Source organism: Aulonocara sp. 'chitande type north' Nkhata Bay, linkage group LG3, assembly GCF_057382095.1.
Source record: "Aulonocara sp. 'chitande type north' Nkhata Bay isolate Kocher_YH1m ecotype deep benthic linkage group LG3, A_spYH_male_GT1.1, whole genome shotgun sequence".
Lineage (NCBI taxonomy): Eukaryota > Metazoa > Chordata > Actinopteri > Cichliformes > Cichlidae > Aulonocara > Aulonocara sp. 'chitande type north' Nkhata Bay.
Genome location: NC_141346.1, coordinates 42,757,532 through 42,774,733, shown reverse-complemented (window position 1 = coordinate 42,774,733; position 17,202 = coordinate 42,757,532). Strand labels below are relative to the sequence as shown.

The 17,202-nt window shown below is 46.9% G+C and overlaps 1 protein-coding gene across 1 annotated transcript; it reads right to left on the bottom strand.

Moving 5' to 3' along the window:
- Positions 1-335: 335 nt before the first annotated feature.
- Positions 336-1,833, bottom strand: LOC147335765 (uncharacterized). Its single transcript, XM_086287546.1, has 8 exons — positions 1,708-1,833; positions 1,600-1,635; positions 1,352-1,522; positions 1,107-1,220; positions 884-946; positions 738-800; positions 548-649; positions 336-451 (listed from the first exon to the last, which is right to left on the bottom strand). The coding sequence occupies exons 1-8, from the start codon at positions 1,778-1,780 to the stop codon at positions 348-350; spliced, it is 726 nt and encodes a 241-aa protein (XP_086143672.1). The 5' UTR covers positions 1,781-1,833; the 3' UTR covers positions 336-347.
- Between the last annotated feature and the right edge of the window lie 15,369 nt (positions 1,834-17,202).

Here is a 17,202-nt window from a genome sequence, read left to right as displayed (position 1 = left end):
TCCCTGGGCTGCTGCTGATGCTGCTGCTCCACCTGCACCTGCACCTGCCCCTGCTGCCGGTCGTAGAGCTGAAGAGCATTTTCTATCGGCTGCAGAGGGTCAAAGTTCAGTAGACCGGCAAGCCGCTCGTTTTCAATGTTTTGAAGGAGGACCTGCAATGCGTTTTCTAAAGGTTGTAGTGGGTCGTTTGGTGGTGGCGGGGCTATATTGTTTTCTAACGGTGGGGCTAAATGTTCATGGTTTCTGTTTAATTCTGCCACGGCTTCCAACAAAGCCTCAGGAATGCTGTGTTCTTCCGACATGATTTTCTTTATTTCTTAATTCACAGACTTTTACATGCTTTTACTTTACAGGTCCTTGTGTCTGTATATCGATGCAAATGTGCGAACTGTTGCGACGTACATGAAAGCGAGTTTTTCAAGGATTCTCTTCTTATGAAGCATCCGTCGAGCTGTAAGAAAAGACGGACAGAATGTATTTTTTAAACCTTACATTTTTTATAGAGCAGAGAAGTTTAATAGGTTCGATTCATCCCCCCGTCAATTACCTCTCAGTCTTCCGAGAGGAGCTCTCACTCTCCTGATAGGAGGCGATCTGGACGGTTCCTCCTCAGCCTGATTTTCTTCCGTCTGATTTTCTGTATCGGTCTCTGTCGGGGAAAATAAAACAGAAGAGATTTAAGAAAACAATCTCATCCTTCCTATTTTTTGAGAATGAAAAAAAAACGTTTTATTTACCTCGCTCCTCCGCCCGATTGTCTGTAGCGGCGGGGGATTGGTTAGGTAAATCCGCAATCTCGGCTGCCGAGAAATAAAACAGAAGAGATTTAAGAAAACAACCTCCTCTTTCCTATTTTTCGAGAATGAAAAAACTTTTTATTTACCTCGCTCCTCCGCGCAATTGTCTGTAGCGGAGGGGGGTTGAATAGGTATATCCGCAATCTCGGCTGTCGAGAAATAAAACAGAAAAGAGAAAGATTTAATAAAAAAAACTTTTTAGCTCGCTTTATACCACTCCAAGTCGGGAGGGGCGGTATAGCACACTCGGATTACTCCGCCACATCCTGATATTTATCGAAATGACGGATATTGCATCATATTGTTTACCTTTTGGTTTAAAAGGTATTTTCCTGCAGTTCTCACGGTATGCGTTGACGAAAATAACGCCGTCGTCTTCTTCTTCTTTTCGCTGCGGCGGGGTCTGTATATTCTCGGTTACCTCTGTCGAGAAATAAAGCAAAACTTTTTTAAAAAATCTGCTCCGGGTCGGGAGGGGCGGTATAGCACACTCGGATTACTCCGTCACATCCTGTTATTCAACAAAATGGCTGATAATGCATCATATTGTTTACCTTCGATTTTAAAACTTTTTTCTCCGCGGTTCTCCCGGTATGCGGAGACGGAAATAGTGCCGTCTTCTCTTCGATGCGGCGGCAGCGGAGATTCTGCGGGGGATATGTCTTCTAATTCGCCGTGGAAAACGGCCGGATTTCTGCTGTTACTCACTGCATTATCGATTGTTTCTGTAAGTATCAGAGCATGGTTAAATCAAGTCTATCTAAACTTGTTTAAAAAATGGTATATACTTATTTAAACGTACCGTAGTCCACTTGCGTGAAATCATTGATGTAGAAATCTAAAAGAAAGTAATCAAATTATTGACATCTCTGTTGATATATAATTTAAAGTCGTAAAGAAAAAAACTTACCGGGGTGAGGTATGAACAGATCCGGCGAGATGGCCCTCTGATCGGCGGCGTTGTTTGAACGGGATGCTGACATAATATTCTCGGATTCTTCCTCGCGATTGGTAGAACTGTCACAGATAGCGACTCCCCTTCCGCTTCTTCTCTCATTTTATCCTAGTCTAGCGAAGCATCTGTTTTTCGCATCTTTCTCTTGACAATACCGGTAGTTAGAGGGGGTTTGTTTTTTTTTTTTTTTTTTTGATTGCCTTCTTGCGAACGCCGTCTGTTTTCCCCCATTCCGCAACGGTAAAATATGGCTTTGAGACGGGTATTTGTTTTACCAAATGGACAATTGCTGTCTGACCTTGTTCTTGCTGTTGACAAAACTCGTCTCATGGTTGACTCGTTCCCACAGAGGGGGTGCTTTAATAAACTTATTCGAATAATTAGATTTTTTTTCCTCGCTAAGACTAGTTTTATGGGGAGATGTAAAAAACAGGGTTACAAGCAATGATAATATCGGATGCTGACTCCTCAGCGTCATCATTTTCTATCTATTGAGAAAACTTATTGTAAAAAGTAATGAAGAAAAAAACTCCTCCTTGCCTCGCGGGGTGTGTGTGTGTGTGTGTGTGTGTGTGTGTGTGTGTGTGTGTGTGTGTGTGCCTTCTTGTGAACGCCGTCTGTTTTCTGCAACGGTAAAATACGACTTTGAGACGGATATTTGTTTTACCAAATGGACAATTGCTGTTGACAAAACTCGGCTCATGGTTGACTCTGAGAAAAAAACTCTTTCCCACAGAGGGGAATAAACTTATTCGAATATGAGCTTTTTTCCTCGCTAAGACTAGTTTTATGGGGAGATGTAAAAAACAGGGTTACAAGCAATGATAATATCGAATGTTGACTCCTCAGCGTCATCATTTTCTATCTATTGAGAAAACTTATTGTTAAAGTATTGAAGAAAAAACTCTCTACTTTGGTCTGACAAGGAGCAGGTTGCGCAAAACCTACCTCATATAGATGTTTTAATAATAATAATATTTTTTTTTTGGAGGGCGTGTTATAGGATATAAGCATTGAGAAAAAAAAAAAAAAAAACAAAAAACAAAACTGATATCTGCTGACTCACTCCTCCTTGGTCCGCGGGGTGGGTGTGTGTGTGTGTGTGTGTGTGTGTGTGTGCCTTCTTGTGAACGCCTTCTGTTTTCTGCAACGGTAAAATACGGCTTTGAGACGGATATTTGTTTTGCCAAATGGACAATTGCTGTCGACAAAACTCTCATGGTTGACTCTTTCCCACAGAGGTGTGTGTGTGTGTGTGTGTGTGTGTGTGTGTGTGGGTGTGTGTGTGTGTGTGTGTGTGTGAAACAAGATCGCCTGTCGCTGGTTTGTTTTTTCAGTCTCTTGTAAAAAAAGGACTCTCAAAAGGAAAAGTAGTTTTTTACACATAGGCAGCCTGTAGGTTACAAGCGGATAGAAAGTTCTTCTTTTCATCACAAGCTATGGTGTATCTTAAAGGTTTTTTTTTACAGCGTCTGTATTATAGGAAAATAAAATACTATTGAAATCTCTACAGGAAGTCACTCTTTATTCCCATTACAAACGCCGGTGCAGCTTAAGAAAGTAAAATTACATCCGCTCTGTCTCTCTATACATCACAGAATCAGCTGCTGCATCACCGCTGTGCTTAGGGAACATGATGCAACAGGTCTGAAAATGACTAGACACTTCCGGAGTATTTCCGGTAGGGTCATAAGGTCCGGATCGATGCCTTCCATAGTAAATATGCTGTATTTGAATATGTCATATTCAAAACCTTCTTCTTTGGGAGAGCAGATCTCATCGGACACAGGACCGCTGCGGGGCTGCAGAAGGAAATCCATCTTGTGTCTGTGCCTTAGAAATTGTGATGGACTCCTCTCTCTGCTTTTTTATTCCCCTCCAACAGATGGCGCGCTTCTGGAGGTTTCCCCCTCTCTAAAAACTTTTTTTCCCAACAACAGATGACGCGCTTCCGGAGGTTTTCCCCCTCCCTCTAAAAAACTTTTTTTTCCCCCAACAACAGATGACGCGCTTCCGGGTTCACCCCTCCTTTCTCGGGGTGCAATTCGTTACGGTTAGCAACAGATGGCGCGCTTCCGGGGTCCGCCCCCCTTTCTCAGGATACGATTCGTCACGCGGGGGGTTTCCCACCCCCCTTTCTCCGGATACGATTCGTCACGCGGGGGTTTCCCACGGAGGGGAGGGGCGGGGGGTCAAAAGGTCGTGATTAGGGCCATCAATCACTTCGGATCAAATTTTGTCATAAGCTGTATGGGAATAACTCTCTTACAGTACTGGGTTGCTGTGAGCTTTAAGACTTTCTCCTCGCAGGTCTTCTATCTCGTGGAGTTTGTCCGAGGGTGTAATGCTTGTAGCAGCCGAGTAGGTCTGAGACTTCCTCCTTGCACGTCTTCTATCTGGTGAAGTTTGAAGTATGTTAATATTGGGCTTTTGTCGAGCGCCGTCCAGGCTGGCCTGTTTCCACCTCGTTCTATGGCTCCACACTGCTATTCCTGTGCGTTATGTGTCGTTTTGTGCTTTGAGCCTCACTCTTTACGGGTATGTTAATACTGTCTTTTCATGAAGTGAAGTGAAGTTCCCCGCTGCTAAGCACGACCGAGTTGAGAGGCTGTTACGGCCGTGTCTTCGTTGTATGTTCGGCGAGCAGGGTCGCTTTTTGCTGCATTTCCTCCGACTTGCTGTAATGCAAGTCAAATACATGATGATTTGTCCATTTGTCTTTTCATGAAGTGAAGTGAAGTTCCCCGCTGCTGAGCGCTCCAGTACGATGGAGTTGAGAGGCTGTTGCGGCTGTGTCTTCGTTGTATGTTCGGCGAGCAGGGTCGCTTTTTGCTGTATTTCCTCCGACTTGCTGAAATGCAAGTCAAATACACGAGGATTTGTCCATTTGCTCCACACGCAGCAACAAGTCAAGCAGTCAAAACTTTGTTGTGGGAAGGCGAGGCCTCGAACTCGCGACATTCACCTCGATGCACTACTTGCCAGCGTACTATCGCAGTGAGCTAAACTGGCAGAGGTGAGTGTAGCTCGCTGTGTGTGTTTAAGAACCTCTGAGCGGAGCGTGATTTGGCGTATACTTTGATTCCTCTATACACACGGATGCGCACGGACACTTTTAAAACATTCTTCCTCAACACACACCTTAAAAATACATTCACATTTCTTTCCTGTCTTCCTGCGCTCACACATAGCCACAAAGTATCAGCGCCAGCAGTGGCTTTAACACTCGCTCCGCCACCTTCTAGCCTTGTGTCCCTTTAGTCCGCATCTGGATTACACAGTTGTGCACTAAAGGGAACACACACATGTTCGTGTTCCTGGCTACTCGCTCGTTTGTATTTTCACACGCGGGTTTTGAAGCCGGTCGTGCACGCTGTTCTCTGATGTGCTGGCGCCCACTCTCTCAGTGCTCTCGTAGCTCCATAGTTTCCCAATGAATTCGGCAAAAGTCATTGCAAATTCACTTTGTGTGACATGATCCTGGCACTTCTTGCGAACCAGTGCTACACATTGCCCCTCGCTCAATGGCTCACCAGCATTTCTCAGGGCAGCGGTGGCGCCCTAGGTGGCAAAACACTTCACTTTCTCTAGGCAGTCTTAGCTACTCTGCGCCCATAACCTGTTAGCAGAGGTGAAAATACGCAGGAATTCTGGCGCGAATATCTAGACTGCTCCGAGGACAACTGTGGAGGAAATAAACACACAATAGCCACAATCCATTTTCTCACTTGAACTCATTCGCAAGAGAGAGAAGCTTTATTGACGATCACCAGCATATACATGAGCATCACATGTCAATCACAATGCATCTTATCCGCTATTTCCACCTCGCGTTATATACTCTCTGCAATAACGCACACGTTTTCTGCGTGTGTGCTATAATAAATAAAGATGTCCTTCTTACAGTTGAGAGTATATTTTTAATCTGTGTCATCACTTTATGAAAACTCTGAAACTTAACAGACAAATTCTCGTGGGTAACTCTTCTTTTAAACCGAGCACACGGATAATGCTTGGACGTCCAACTCCATGCGTCTTTGCGTTCATCCTTCACACAGGGGGCAGGTCGACGGTGATCCTTCGAACTTGGCCATCTCTCTGTAACGTGAAAGTGATCCCAGGCAGCTGAATGGTCAGAGTCAGAGGTGGAAGCCTGGTCGTGACCGCATACAGAATTTGCCCGCAGGTGCAGAAAACTCTGCTGCTCAGCCAGTGGAGGAAATTCTTCATGTCAATGAGAGCGCGCACCGCGCTGTCACTGAATCGATTCAGCCACGCGTTTGGGTATGACATCGTGGTTTCACACCAGTGAGGCTGTGCTGCCAGCAGTTTGTCCGAGGGTGTAATGCTTGCAGGAGCTGAGTGGATTTGTTTTCAAGCCGGCTCTGACACTTCTTCCTCACAGGACTTCTGTCTAGTGAATAATGAAGGATGTTAATACGCTCTTTAGTTGAAGTACAGTACTGGGTTGCTGTGAGCTTTAAGACTTTCTCCTCGCAGGTCTTCTATCTCGTGGAGTTTGTCCGAGGGTGTAATGCTTGTAGCAGCCGAGTAGGTCTGAGACTTCCTCCTTGCACGTCTTCTATCTGGTGAAGTTTGAAGTATGTTAATATTGGGCTTTTGTCGAGCGCCGTCCAGGCTGGCCTGTTTCCACCTCGTTCTATGGCTCCACACTGCTATTCCTGTGCGTTATGTGTCGTTTTGTGCTTTGAGCCTCACTCTTTACGGGTATGTTAATACTGTCTTTTCATGAAGTGAAGTGAAGTTCCCCGCTGCTAAGCACGACCGAGTTGAGAGGCTGTTACGGCCGTGTCTTCGTTGTATGTTCGGCGAGCAGGGTCGCTTTTTGCTGCATTTCCTCCGACTTGCTGTAATGCAAGTCAAATACATGATGATTTGTCCATTTGTCTTTTCATGAAGTGAAGTGAAGTTCCCCGCTGCTGAGCGCTCCAGTACGATGGAGTTGAGAGGCTGTTGCGGCTGTGTCTTCGTTGTATGTTCGGCGAGCAGGGTCGCTTTTTGCTGTATTTCCTCCGACTTGCTGAAATGCAAGTCAAATACACGAGGATTTGTCCATTTGCTCCACACGCAGCAACAAGTCAAGCAGTCAAAACTTTGTTGTGGGAAGGCGAGGCCTCGAACTCGCGACGTTCACCTCCATGCACTACTTGCCAGCGTACTATCGCAGTGAGCTAAACTGGCAGAGGTGAGTGTAGCTCGCTGTGTGTGTTTAAGAACCTCTGAGCGGAGCGTGATTTGGCGTATACTTTGATTCCTCTATACACACGGATGCGCACGGACACTTTTAAAACATTCTTCCTCAACACACACCTTAAAAATACATTCACATTTCTTTCCTGTCTTCCTGCGCTCACACATAGCCACAAAGTATCAGCGCCAGCAGTGGCTTTAACACTCCTCCGCCACCTTCTAGCCTTGTGTCCCTTTAGTCCGCATCTGGATTACACAGTTGTGCACTAAAGGGAACACACACATGTTCGTGTTCCTGGCTACTCGCTCGTTTGTATTTTCACACGCGGGTTTTGAAGCCGGTCGTGCACGCTGTTCTCTGATGTGCTGGCGCCCACTCTCTCAGTGCTCTCGTAGCTCCATAGTTTCCCAATGAATTCGGCAAAAGTCATTGCAAATTCACTTTGTGTGACATGATCCTGGCACTTCTTGCGAACCAGTGCTACACATTGCCCCTCGCTCAATGGCTCACCAGCATTTCTCAGGGCAGCGGTGGCGCCCTAGGTGGCAAAACACTTCACTTTCTCTAGGCAGTCTTAGCTACTCTGCGCCCATAACCTGTTAGCAGAGGTGAAAATACGCAGGAATTCTGGCGCGAATATCTAGACTGCTCCGAGGACAACTGTGGAGGAAATAAACACACAATAGCCACAATCCATTTTCTCACTTGAACTCATTCGCAAGAGAGAGAAGCTTTATTGACGATCACCAGCATATACATGAGCATCACATGTCAATCACAATGCATCTTATCCGCTATTTCCACCTCGCGTTATATACTCTCTGCAATAACGCACACGTTTTCTGCGTGTGTGCTATAATAAATAAAGATGTCCTTCTTACAGTTGAGAGTATATTTTTAATCTGTGTCATCACTTTATGAAAACTCTGAAACTTAACAGACAAATTCTCGTGGGTAACTCTTCTTTTAAACCGAGCACACGGATAATGCTTGGACGTCCAACTCCATGCGTCTTTGCGTTCAGCCTTCACACAGGGGGCAGGTCGACGGTGATCCTTCGAACTTGGCCATCTCTCTGTAACGTGAAAGTGATCCCAGGCAGCTGAATGGTCAGAGTCAGAGGTGGAAGCCTGGTCGTGACCGAATACAGAATTTGCCCGCAGGTGCAGAAAACTCTGCTGCTCAGCCAGTGGAGGAAATTCTTCATGTCAATGAGAGCGCGCAGCGCGCTGTCACTGAATCGATTCAGCCACGCGTTTGGGTATGACATCGTGGTTTCACACCAGTGAGGCTGTGCTGCCAGCAGTTTGTCCGAGGGTGTAATGCTTGCAGGAGCTGAGTGGATTTGTTTTCAAGCCGGCTCTGACACTTCTTCCTCACAGGACTTCTGTCTAGTGAATAATGAAGGATGTTAATACGCTCTTTAGTTGAAGTACAGTACTGGGTTGCTGTGAGCTTTAAGACTTTCTCCTCGCAGGTCTTCTATCTCGTGGAGTTTGTCCGAGGGTGTAATGCTTGTAGCAGCCGAGTAGGTCTGAGACTTCCTCCTTGCACGTCTTCTATCTGGTGAAGTTTGAAGTATGTTAATATTGGGCTTTTGTCGAGCGCCGTCCAGGCTGGCCTGTTTCCACCTCGTTCTATGGCTCCACACTGCTATTCCTGTGCGTTATGTGTCGTTTTGTGCTTTGAGCCTCACTCTTTACGGGTATGTTAATACTGTCTTTTCATGAAGTGAAGTGAAGTTCCCCGCTGCTAAGCACGACCGAGTTGAGAGGCTGTTACGGCCGTGTCTTCGTTGTATGTTCGGCGAGCAGGGTCGCTTTTTGCTGTATTTCCTCCGACTTGCTGTAATGCAAGTCAAATACATCATGATTTGTCCATTTGTCTTTTCATGAAGTGAAGTTCCCCGCTGCTGAGCGCTCCAGTACGACGGAGTTGAGAGGCTGTTGCGGCTGTGTCTTCGTTGTATGTTCGGCGAGCAGGGTCGCTTTTTGCTGCATTTCCTCCGACTTGCTGTAATGCAAGTCAAATACATGATGATTTGTCCTTTCATGAAGTGAAGTGAAGTTCCCCGCTGCTGAGCGCTCCAGTACGATGGAGTTGAGAGGCTGTTGCGGCTGTGTCTTCGTTGTATGTTCGGCGAGCAGGGTCGCTTTTTGCTGTATTTCCTCCGACTTGCTGAAATGCAAGTCAAATACACGAGGATTTGTCCATTTGCTCCACACGCAGCAACAAGTCAAGCAGTCAAAACTTTGTTGTGGGAAGGCGAGGCCTCGAACTCGCGACATTCACCTCGATGCACTACTTGCCAGCGTACTATCGCAGTGAGCTAAACTGGCAGAGGTGAGTGTAGCTCGCTGTGTGTGTTTAAGAACCTCTGAGCGGAGCGTGATTTGGCGTATACTTTGATTCCTCTATACACACGGATGCGCACGGACACTTTTAAAACATTCTTCCTCAACACACACCTTAAAAATACATTCACATTTCTTTCCTGTCTTCCTGCGCTCACACATAGCCACAAAGTATCAGCGCCAGCAGTGGCTTTAACACTCGCTCCGCCACCTTCTAGCCTTGTGTCCCTTTAGTCCGCATCTGGATTACACAGTTGTGCACTAAAGGGAACACACACATGTTCGTGTTCCTGGCTACTCGCTCGTTTGTATTTTCACACGCGGGTTTTGAAGCCGGTCGTGCACGCTGTTCTCTGATGTGCTGGCGCCCACTCTCTCAGTGCTCTCGTAGCTCCATAGTTTCCCAATGAATTCGGCAAAAGTCATTGCAAATTCACTTTGTGTGACATGATCCTGGCACTTCTTGCGAACCAGTGCTACACATTGCCCCTCGCTCAATGGCTCACCAGCATTTCTCAGGGCAGCGGTGGCGCCCTAGGTGGCAAAACACTTCACTTTCTCTAGGCAGTCTTAGCTACTCTGCGCCCATAACCTGTTAGCAGAGGTGAAAATACGCAGGAATTCTGGCGCGAATATCTAGACTGCTCCGAGGACAACTGTGGAGGAAATAAACACACAATAGCCACAATCCATTTTCTCACTTGAACTCATTCGCAAGAGAGAGAAGCTTTATTGACGATCACCAGCATATACATGAGCATCACATGTCAATCACAATGCATCTTATCCGCTATTTCCACCTCGCGTTATATACTCTCTGCAATAACGCACACGTTTTCTGCGTGTGTGCTATAATAAATAAAGATGTCCTTCTTACAGTTGAGAGTATATTTTTAATCTGTGTCATCACTTTATGAAAACTCTGAAACTTAACAGACAAATTCTCGTGGGTAACTCTTCTTTTAAACCGAGCACACGGATAATGCTTGGACGTCCAACTCCATGCGTCTTTGCGTTCAGCCTTCACACAGGGGGCAGGTCGACGGTGATCCTTCGAACTTGGCCATCTCTCTGTAACGTGAAAGTGATCCCAGGCAGCTGAATGGTCAGAGTCAGAGGTGGAAGCCTGGTCGTGACCGAATACAGAATTTGCCCGCAGGTGCAGAAAACTCTGCTGCTCAGCCAGTGGAGGAAATTCTTCATGTCAATGAGAGCGCGCAGCGCGCTGTCACTGAATCGATTCAGCCACGCGTTTGGGTATGACATCGTGGTTTCACACCAGTGAGGCTGTGCTGCCAGCAGTTTGTCCGAGGGTGTAATGCTTGCAGGAGCTGAGTGGATTTGTTTTCAAGCCGGCTCTGACACTTCTTCCTCACAGGACTTCTGTCTAGTGAATAATGAAGGATGTTAATACGCTCTTTAGTTGAAGTACAGTACTGGGTTGCTGTGAGCTTTAAGACTTTCTCCTCGCAGGTCTTCTATCTCGTGGAGTTTGTCCGAGGGTGTAATGCTTGTAGCAGCCGAGTAAGGTCTGAGACTTCCTCCTTGCACGTCTTCTATCTGGTGAAGTTTGAAGTATGTTAATATTGGGCTTTTGTCGAGCGCCGTCCAGGCTGGCCTGTTTCCACCTCGTTCTATGGCTCCACACTGCTATTCCTGTGCGTTATGTGTCGTTTTGTGCTTTGAGCCTCACTCTTTACGGATATGTTAATACTGTCTTTTCATGAAGTGAAGTGAAGTTCCCCGCTGCTAAGCACGACCGAGTTGAGAGGCTGTTACGGCCGTGTCTTCGTTGTATGTTCGGCGAGCAGGGTCGCTTTTTGCTGTATTTCCTCCGACTTGCTGTAATGCAAGTCAAATACATCATGATTTGTCCTTTCATGAAGTGAAGTGAAGTTCCCCGCTGCTGAGCGCTCCAGTACGACCGAGTTGAGAGGCTGTTGCGGCTGTGTCTTCGTTGTATGTTCGGCGAGCAGGGTCGCTTTTTGCTGTATTTCCTCCGACTTGCTGAAAAGCAAGTCAAATACACGAGGATTTGTCCATTTGCTCCACACGCAGCAACAAGTCAAGCAGTCAAAACTTTGTTGTGGGAAGGCGAGGCCTCGAACTCGCGACATTCACCTCCATGCACTACTTGCCAGCGTACTATCGCAGTGAGCTAAACTGGCAGAGGTGAGTGTAGCTCGCTGTGTGTGTTTAAGAACCTCTGAGCGGAGCGTGATTTGGCGTATACTTTGATTCCTCTATACACACGGATGCGCACGGACACTTTTAAAACATTCTTCCTCAACACACACCTTAAAAATACATTCACATTTCTTTCCTGTCTTCCTGCGCTCACACATAGCCACAAAGTATCAGCGCCAGCAGTGGCTTTAACACTCGCTCCGCCACCTTCTAGCCTTGTGTCCCTTTAGTCCGCATCTGGATTACACAGTTGTGCACTAAAGGGAACACACACATGTTCGTGTTCCTGGCTACTCGCTCGTTTGTATTTTCACACGCGGGTTTTGAAGCCGGTCGTGCACGCTGTTCTCTGATGTGCTGGCGCCCACTCTCTCAGTGCTCTCGTAGCTCCATAGTTTCCCAATGAATTCGGCAAAAGTCATTGCAAATTCACTTTGTGTGACATGATCCTGGCACTTCTTGCGAACCAGTGCTACACATTGCCCCTCGCTCAATGGCTCACCAGCATTTCTCAGGGCAGCGGTGGCGCCCTAGGTGGCAAAACACTTCACTTTCTCTAGGCAGTCTTAGCTACTCTGCGCCCATAACCTGTTAGCAGAGGTGAAAATACGCAGGAATTCTGGCGCGAATATCTAGACTGCTCCGAGGACAACTGTGGAGGAAATAAACACACAATAGCCACAATCCATTTTCTCACTTGAACTCATTCGCAAGAGAGAGAAGCTTTATTGACGATCACCAGCATATACATGAGCATCACATGTCAATCACAATGCATCTTATCCGCTATTTCCACCTCGCGTTATATACTCTCTGCAATAACGCACACGTTTTCTGCGTGTGTGCTATAATAAATAAAGATGTCCTTCTTACAGTTGAGAGTATATTTTTAATCTGTGTCATCACTTTATGAAAACTCTGAAACTTAACAGACAAATTCTCGTGGGTAACTCTTCTTTTAAACCGAGCACACGGATAATGCTTGGACGTCCAACTCCATGCGTCTTTGCGTTCAGCCTTCACACAGGGGGCAGGTCGACGGTGATCCTTCGAACTTGGCCATCTCTCTGTAACGTGAAAGTGATCCCAGGCAGCTGAATGGTCAGAGTCAGAGGTGGAAGCCTGGTCGTGACCGAATACAGAATTTGCCCGCAGGTGCAGAAAACTCTGCTGCTCAGCCAGTGGAGGAAATTCTTCATGTCAATGAGAGCGCGCAGCGCGCTGTCACTGAATCGATTCAGCCACGCGTTTGGGTATGACATCGTGGTTTCACACCAGTGAGGCTGTGCTGCCAGCAGTTTGTCCGAGGGTGTAATGCTTGCAGGAGCTGAGTGGATTTGTTTTCAAGCCGGCTCTGACACTTCTTCCTCACAGGACTTCTGTCTAGTGAATAATGAAGGATGTTAATACGCTCTTTAGTTGAAGTACAGTACTGGGTTGCTGTGAGCTTTAAGACTTTCTCCTCGCAGGTCTTCTATCTCGTGGAGTTTGTCCGAGGGTGTAATGCTTGTAGCAGCCGAGTAGGTCTGAGACTTCCTCCTTGCACGTCTTCTATCTGGTGAAGTTTGAAGTATGTTAATATTGGGCTTTTGTCGAGCGCCGTCCAGGCTGGCCTGTTTCCACCTCGTTCTATGGCTCCACACTGCTATTCCTGTGCGTTATGTGTCGTTTTGTGCTTTGAGCCTCACTCTTTACGGGTATGTTAATACTGTCTTTTCATGAAGTGAAGTGAAGTTCCCCGCTGCTAAGCACGACCGAGTTGAGAGGCTGTTACGGCCGTGTCTTCGTTGTATGTTCGGCGAGCAGGGTCGCTTTTTGCTGTATTTCCTCCGACTTGCTGTAATGCAAGTCAAATACATCATGATTTGTCCATTTGTCTTTTCATGAAGTGAAGTTCCCCGCTGCTGAGCGCTCCAGTACGACGGAGTTGAGAGGCTGTTGCGGCTGTGTCTTCGTTGTATGTTCGGCGAGCAGGGTCGCTTTTTGCTGCATTTCCTCCGACTTGCTGTAATGCAAGTCAAATACATGATGATTTGTCCTTTCATGAAGTGAAGTGAAGTTCCCCGCTGCTGAGCGCTCCAGTACGATGGAGTTGAGAGGCTGTTGCGGCTGTGTCTTCGTTGTATGTTCGGCGAGCAGGGTCGCTTTTTGCTGTATTTCCTCCGACTTGCTGAAATGCAAGTCAAATACACGAGGATTTGTCCATTTGCTCCACACGCAGCAACAAGTCAAGCAGTCAAAACTTTGTTGTGGGAAGGCGAGGCCTCGAACTCGCGACGTTCACCTCCATGCACTACTTGCCAGCGTACTATCGCAGTGAGCTAAACTGGCAGAGGTGAGTGTAGCTCGCTGTGTGTGTTTAAGAACCTCTGAGCGGAGCGTGATTTGGCGTATACTTTGATTCCTCTATACACACGGATGCGCACGGACACTTTTAAAACATTCTTCCTCAACACACACCTTAAAAATACATTCACATTTCTTTCCTGTCTTCCTGCGCTCACACATAGCCACAAAGTATCAGCGCCAGCAGTGGCTTTAACACTCCTCCGCCACCTTCTAGCCTTGTGTCCCTTTAGTCCGCATCTGGATTACACAGTTGTGCACTAAAGGGAACACACACATGTTCGTGTTCCTGGCTACTCGCTCGTTTGTATTTTCACACGCGGGTTTTGAAGCCGGTCGTGCACGCTGTTCTCTGATGTGCTGGCGCCCACTCTCTCAGTGCTCTCGTAGCTCCATAGTTTCCCAATGAATTCGGCAAAAGTCATTGCAAATTCACTTTGTGTGACATGATCCTGGCACTTCTTGCGAACCAGTGCTACACATTGCCCCTCGCTCAATGGCTCACCAGCATTTCTCAGGGCAGCGGTGGCGCCCTAGGTGGCAAAACACTTCACTTTCTCTAGGCAGTCTTAGCTACTCTGCGCCCATAACCTGTTAGCAGAGGTGAAAATACGCAGGAATTCTGGCGCGAATATCTAGACTGCTCCGAGGACAACTGTGGAGGAAATAAACACACAATAGCCACAATCCATTTTCTCACTTGAACTCATTCGCAAGAGAGAGAAGCTTTATTGACGATCACCAGCATATACATGAGCATCACATGTCAATCACAATGCATCTTATCCGCTATTTCCACCTCGCGTTATATACTCTCTGCAATAACGCACACGTTTTCTGCGTGTGTGCTATAATAAATAAAGATGTCCTTCTTACAGTTGAGAGTATATTTTTAATCTGTGTCATCACTTTATGAAAACTCTGAAACTTAACAGACAAATTCTCGTGGGTAACTCTTCTTTTAAACCGAGCACACGGATAATGCTTGGACGTCCAACTCCATGCGTCTTTGCGTTCAGCCTTCACACAGGGGGCAGGTCGACGGTGATCCTTCGAACTTGGCCATCTCTCTGTAACGTGAAAGTGATCCCAGGCAGCTGAATGGTCAGAGTCAGAGGTGGAAGCCTGGTCGTGACCGAATACAGAATTTGCCCGCAGGTGCAGAAAACTCTGCTGCTCAGCCAGTGGAGGAAATTCTTCATGTCAATGAGAGCGCGCAGCGCGCTGTCACTGAATCGATTCAGCCACGCGTTTGGGTATGACATCGTGGTTTCACACCAGTGAGGCTGTGCTGCCAGCAGTTTGTCCGAGGGTGTAATGCTTGCAGGAGCTGAGTGGATTTGTTTTCAAGCCGGCTCTGACACTTCTTCCTCACAGGACTTCTGTCTAGTGAATAATGAAGGATGTTAATACGCTCTTTAGTTGAAGTACAGTACTGGGTTGCTGTGAGCTTTAAGACTTTCTCCTCGCAGGTCTTCTATCTCGTGGAGTTTGTCCGAGGGTGTAATGCTTGTAGCAGCCGAGTAGGTCTGAGACTTCCTCCTTGCACGTCTTCTATCTGGTGAAGTTTGAAGTATGTTAATATTGGGCTTTTGTCGAGCGCCGTCCAGGCTGGCCTGTTTCCACCTCGTTCTATGGCTCCACACTGCTATTCCTGTGCGTTATGTGTCGTTTTGTGCTTTGAGCCTCACTCTTTACGGGTATGTTAATACTGTCTTTTCATGAAGTGAAGTGAAGTTCCCCGCTGCTAAGCACGACCGAGTTGAGAGGCTGTTACGGCCGTGTCTTCGTTGTATGTTCGGCGAGCAGGGTCGCTTTTTGCTGTATTTCCTCCGACTTGCTGTAATGCAAGTCAAATACATCATGATTTGTCCATTTGTCTTTTCATGAAGTGAAGTTCCCCGCTGCTGAGCGCTCCAGTACGACGGAGTTGAGAGGCTGTTGCGGCTGTGTCTTCGTTGTATGTTCGGCGAGCAGGGTCGCTTTTTGCTGCATTTCCTCCGACTTGCTGTAATGCAAGTCAAATACATGATGATTTGTCCTTTCATGAAGTGAAGTGAAGTTCCCCGCTGCTGAGCGCTCCAGTACGATGGAGTTGAGAGGCTGTTGCGGCTGTGTCTTCGTTGTATGTTCGGCGAGCAGGGTCGCTTTTTGCTGTATTTCCTCCGACTTGCTGAAATGCAAGTCAAATACACGAGGATTTGTCCATTTGCTCCACACGCAGCAACAAGTCAAGCAGTCAAAACTTTGTTGTGGGAAGGCGAGGCCTCGAACTCGCGACGTTCACCTCCATGCACTACTTGCCAGCGTACTATCGCAGTGAGCTAAACTGGCAGAGGTGAGTGTAGCTCGCTGTGTGTGTTTAAGAACCTCTGAGCGGAGCGTGATTTGGCGTATACTTTGATTCCTCTATACACACGGATGCGCACGGACACTTTTAAAACATTCTTCCTCAACACACACCTTAAAAATACATTCACATTTCTTTCCTGTCTTCCTGCGCTCACACATAGCCACAAAGTATCAGCGCCAGCAGTGGCTTTAACACTCCTCCGCCACCTTCTAGCCTTGTGTCCCTTTAGTCCGCATCTGGATTACACAGTTGTGCACTAAAGGGAACACACACATGTTCGTGTTCCTGGCTACTCGCTCGTTTGTATTTTCACACGCGGGTTTTGAAGCCGGTGGTGCACGCTGTTCTCTGATGTGCTGGCGCCCACTCTCTCAGTGCTCTCGTAGCTCCATAGTTTCCCAATGAATTCGGCAAAAGTCATTGCAAATTCACTTTGTGTGACATGATCCTGGCACTTCTTGCGAACCAGTGCTACACATTGCCCCTCGCTCAATGGCTCACCAGCATTTCTCAGGGCAGCGGTGGCGCCCTAGGTGGCAAAACACTTCACTTTCTCTAGGCAGTCTTAGCTACTCTGCGCCCATAACCTGTTAGCAGAGGTGAAAATACGCAGGAATTCTGGCGCGAATATCTAGACTGCTCCGAGGACAACTGTGGAGGAAATAAACACACAATAGCCACAATCCATTTTCTCACTTGAACTCATTCGCAAGAGAGAGAAGCTTTATTGACGATCACCAGCATATACATGAGCATCACATGTCAATCACAATGCATCTTATCCGCTATTTCCACCTCGCGTTATATACTCTCTGCAATAACGCACACGTTTTCTGCGTGTGTGCTATAATAAATAAAGATGTCCTTCTTACAGTTGAGAGTATATTTTTAATCTGTGTCATCACTTTATGAAAACTCTGAAACTTAACAGACAAATTCTCGTGGGTAACTCTTCTTTTAAACCGAGCACACGGATAATGCTTGGACGTCCAACTCCA

Excerpts from the sequence above, each read along its gene's own strand:
- LOC147335765 (XM_086287546.1), bottom strand. The coding sequence starts at position 1,780 with ATGTCAGCATCCCGTTCAAACAACGCCGCCGATCAGAGGGCCATCTCG. Across the intron at positions 1,523-1,599 it reads TTTCACGCAAGTGGACTACG|AAACAATCGATAATGCAGTG; the intron begins GTACGTTTAAAT and ends TGATACTTACAG. Across the intron at positions 801-883 it reads CAATTGCGCGGAGGAGCGAG|CCGAGATTGCGGATTTACCT; the intron begins GTAAATAAAAAG and ends ATTTCTCGGCAG.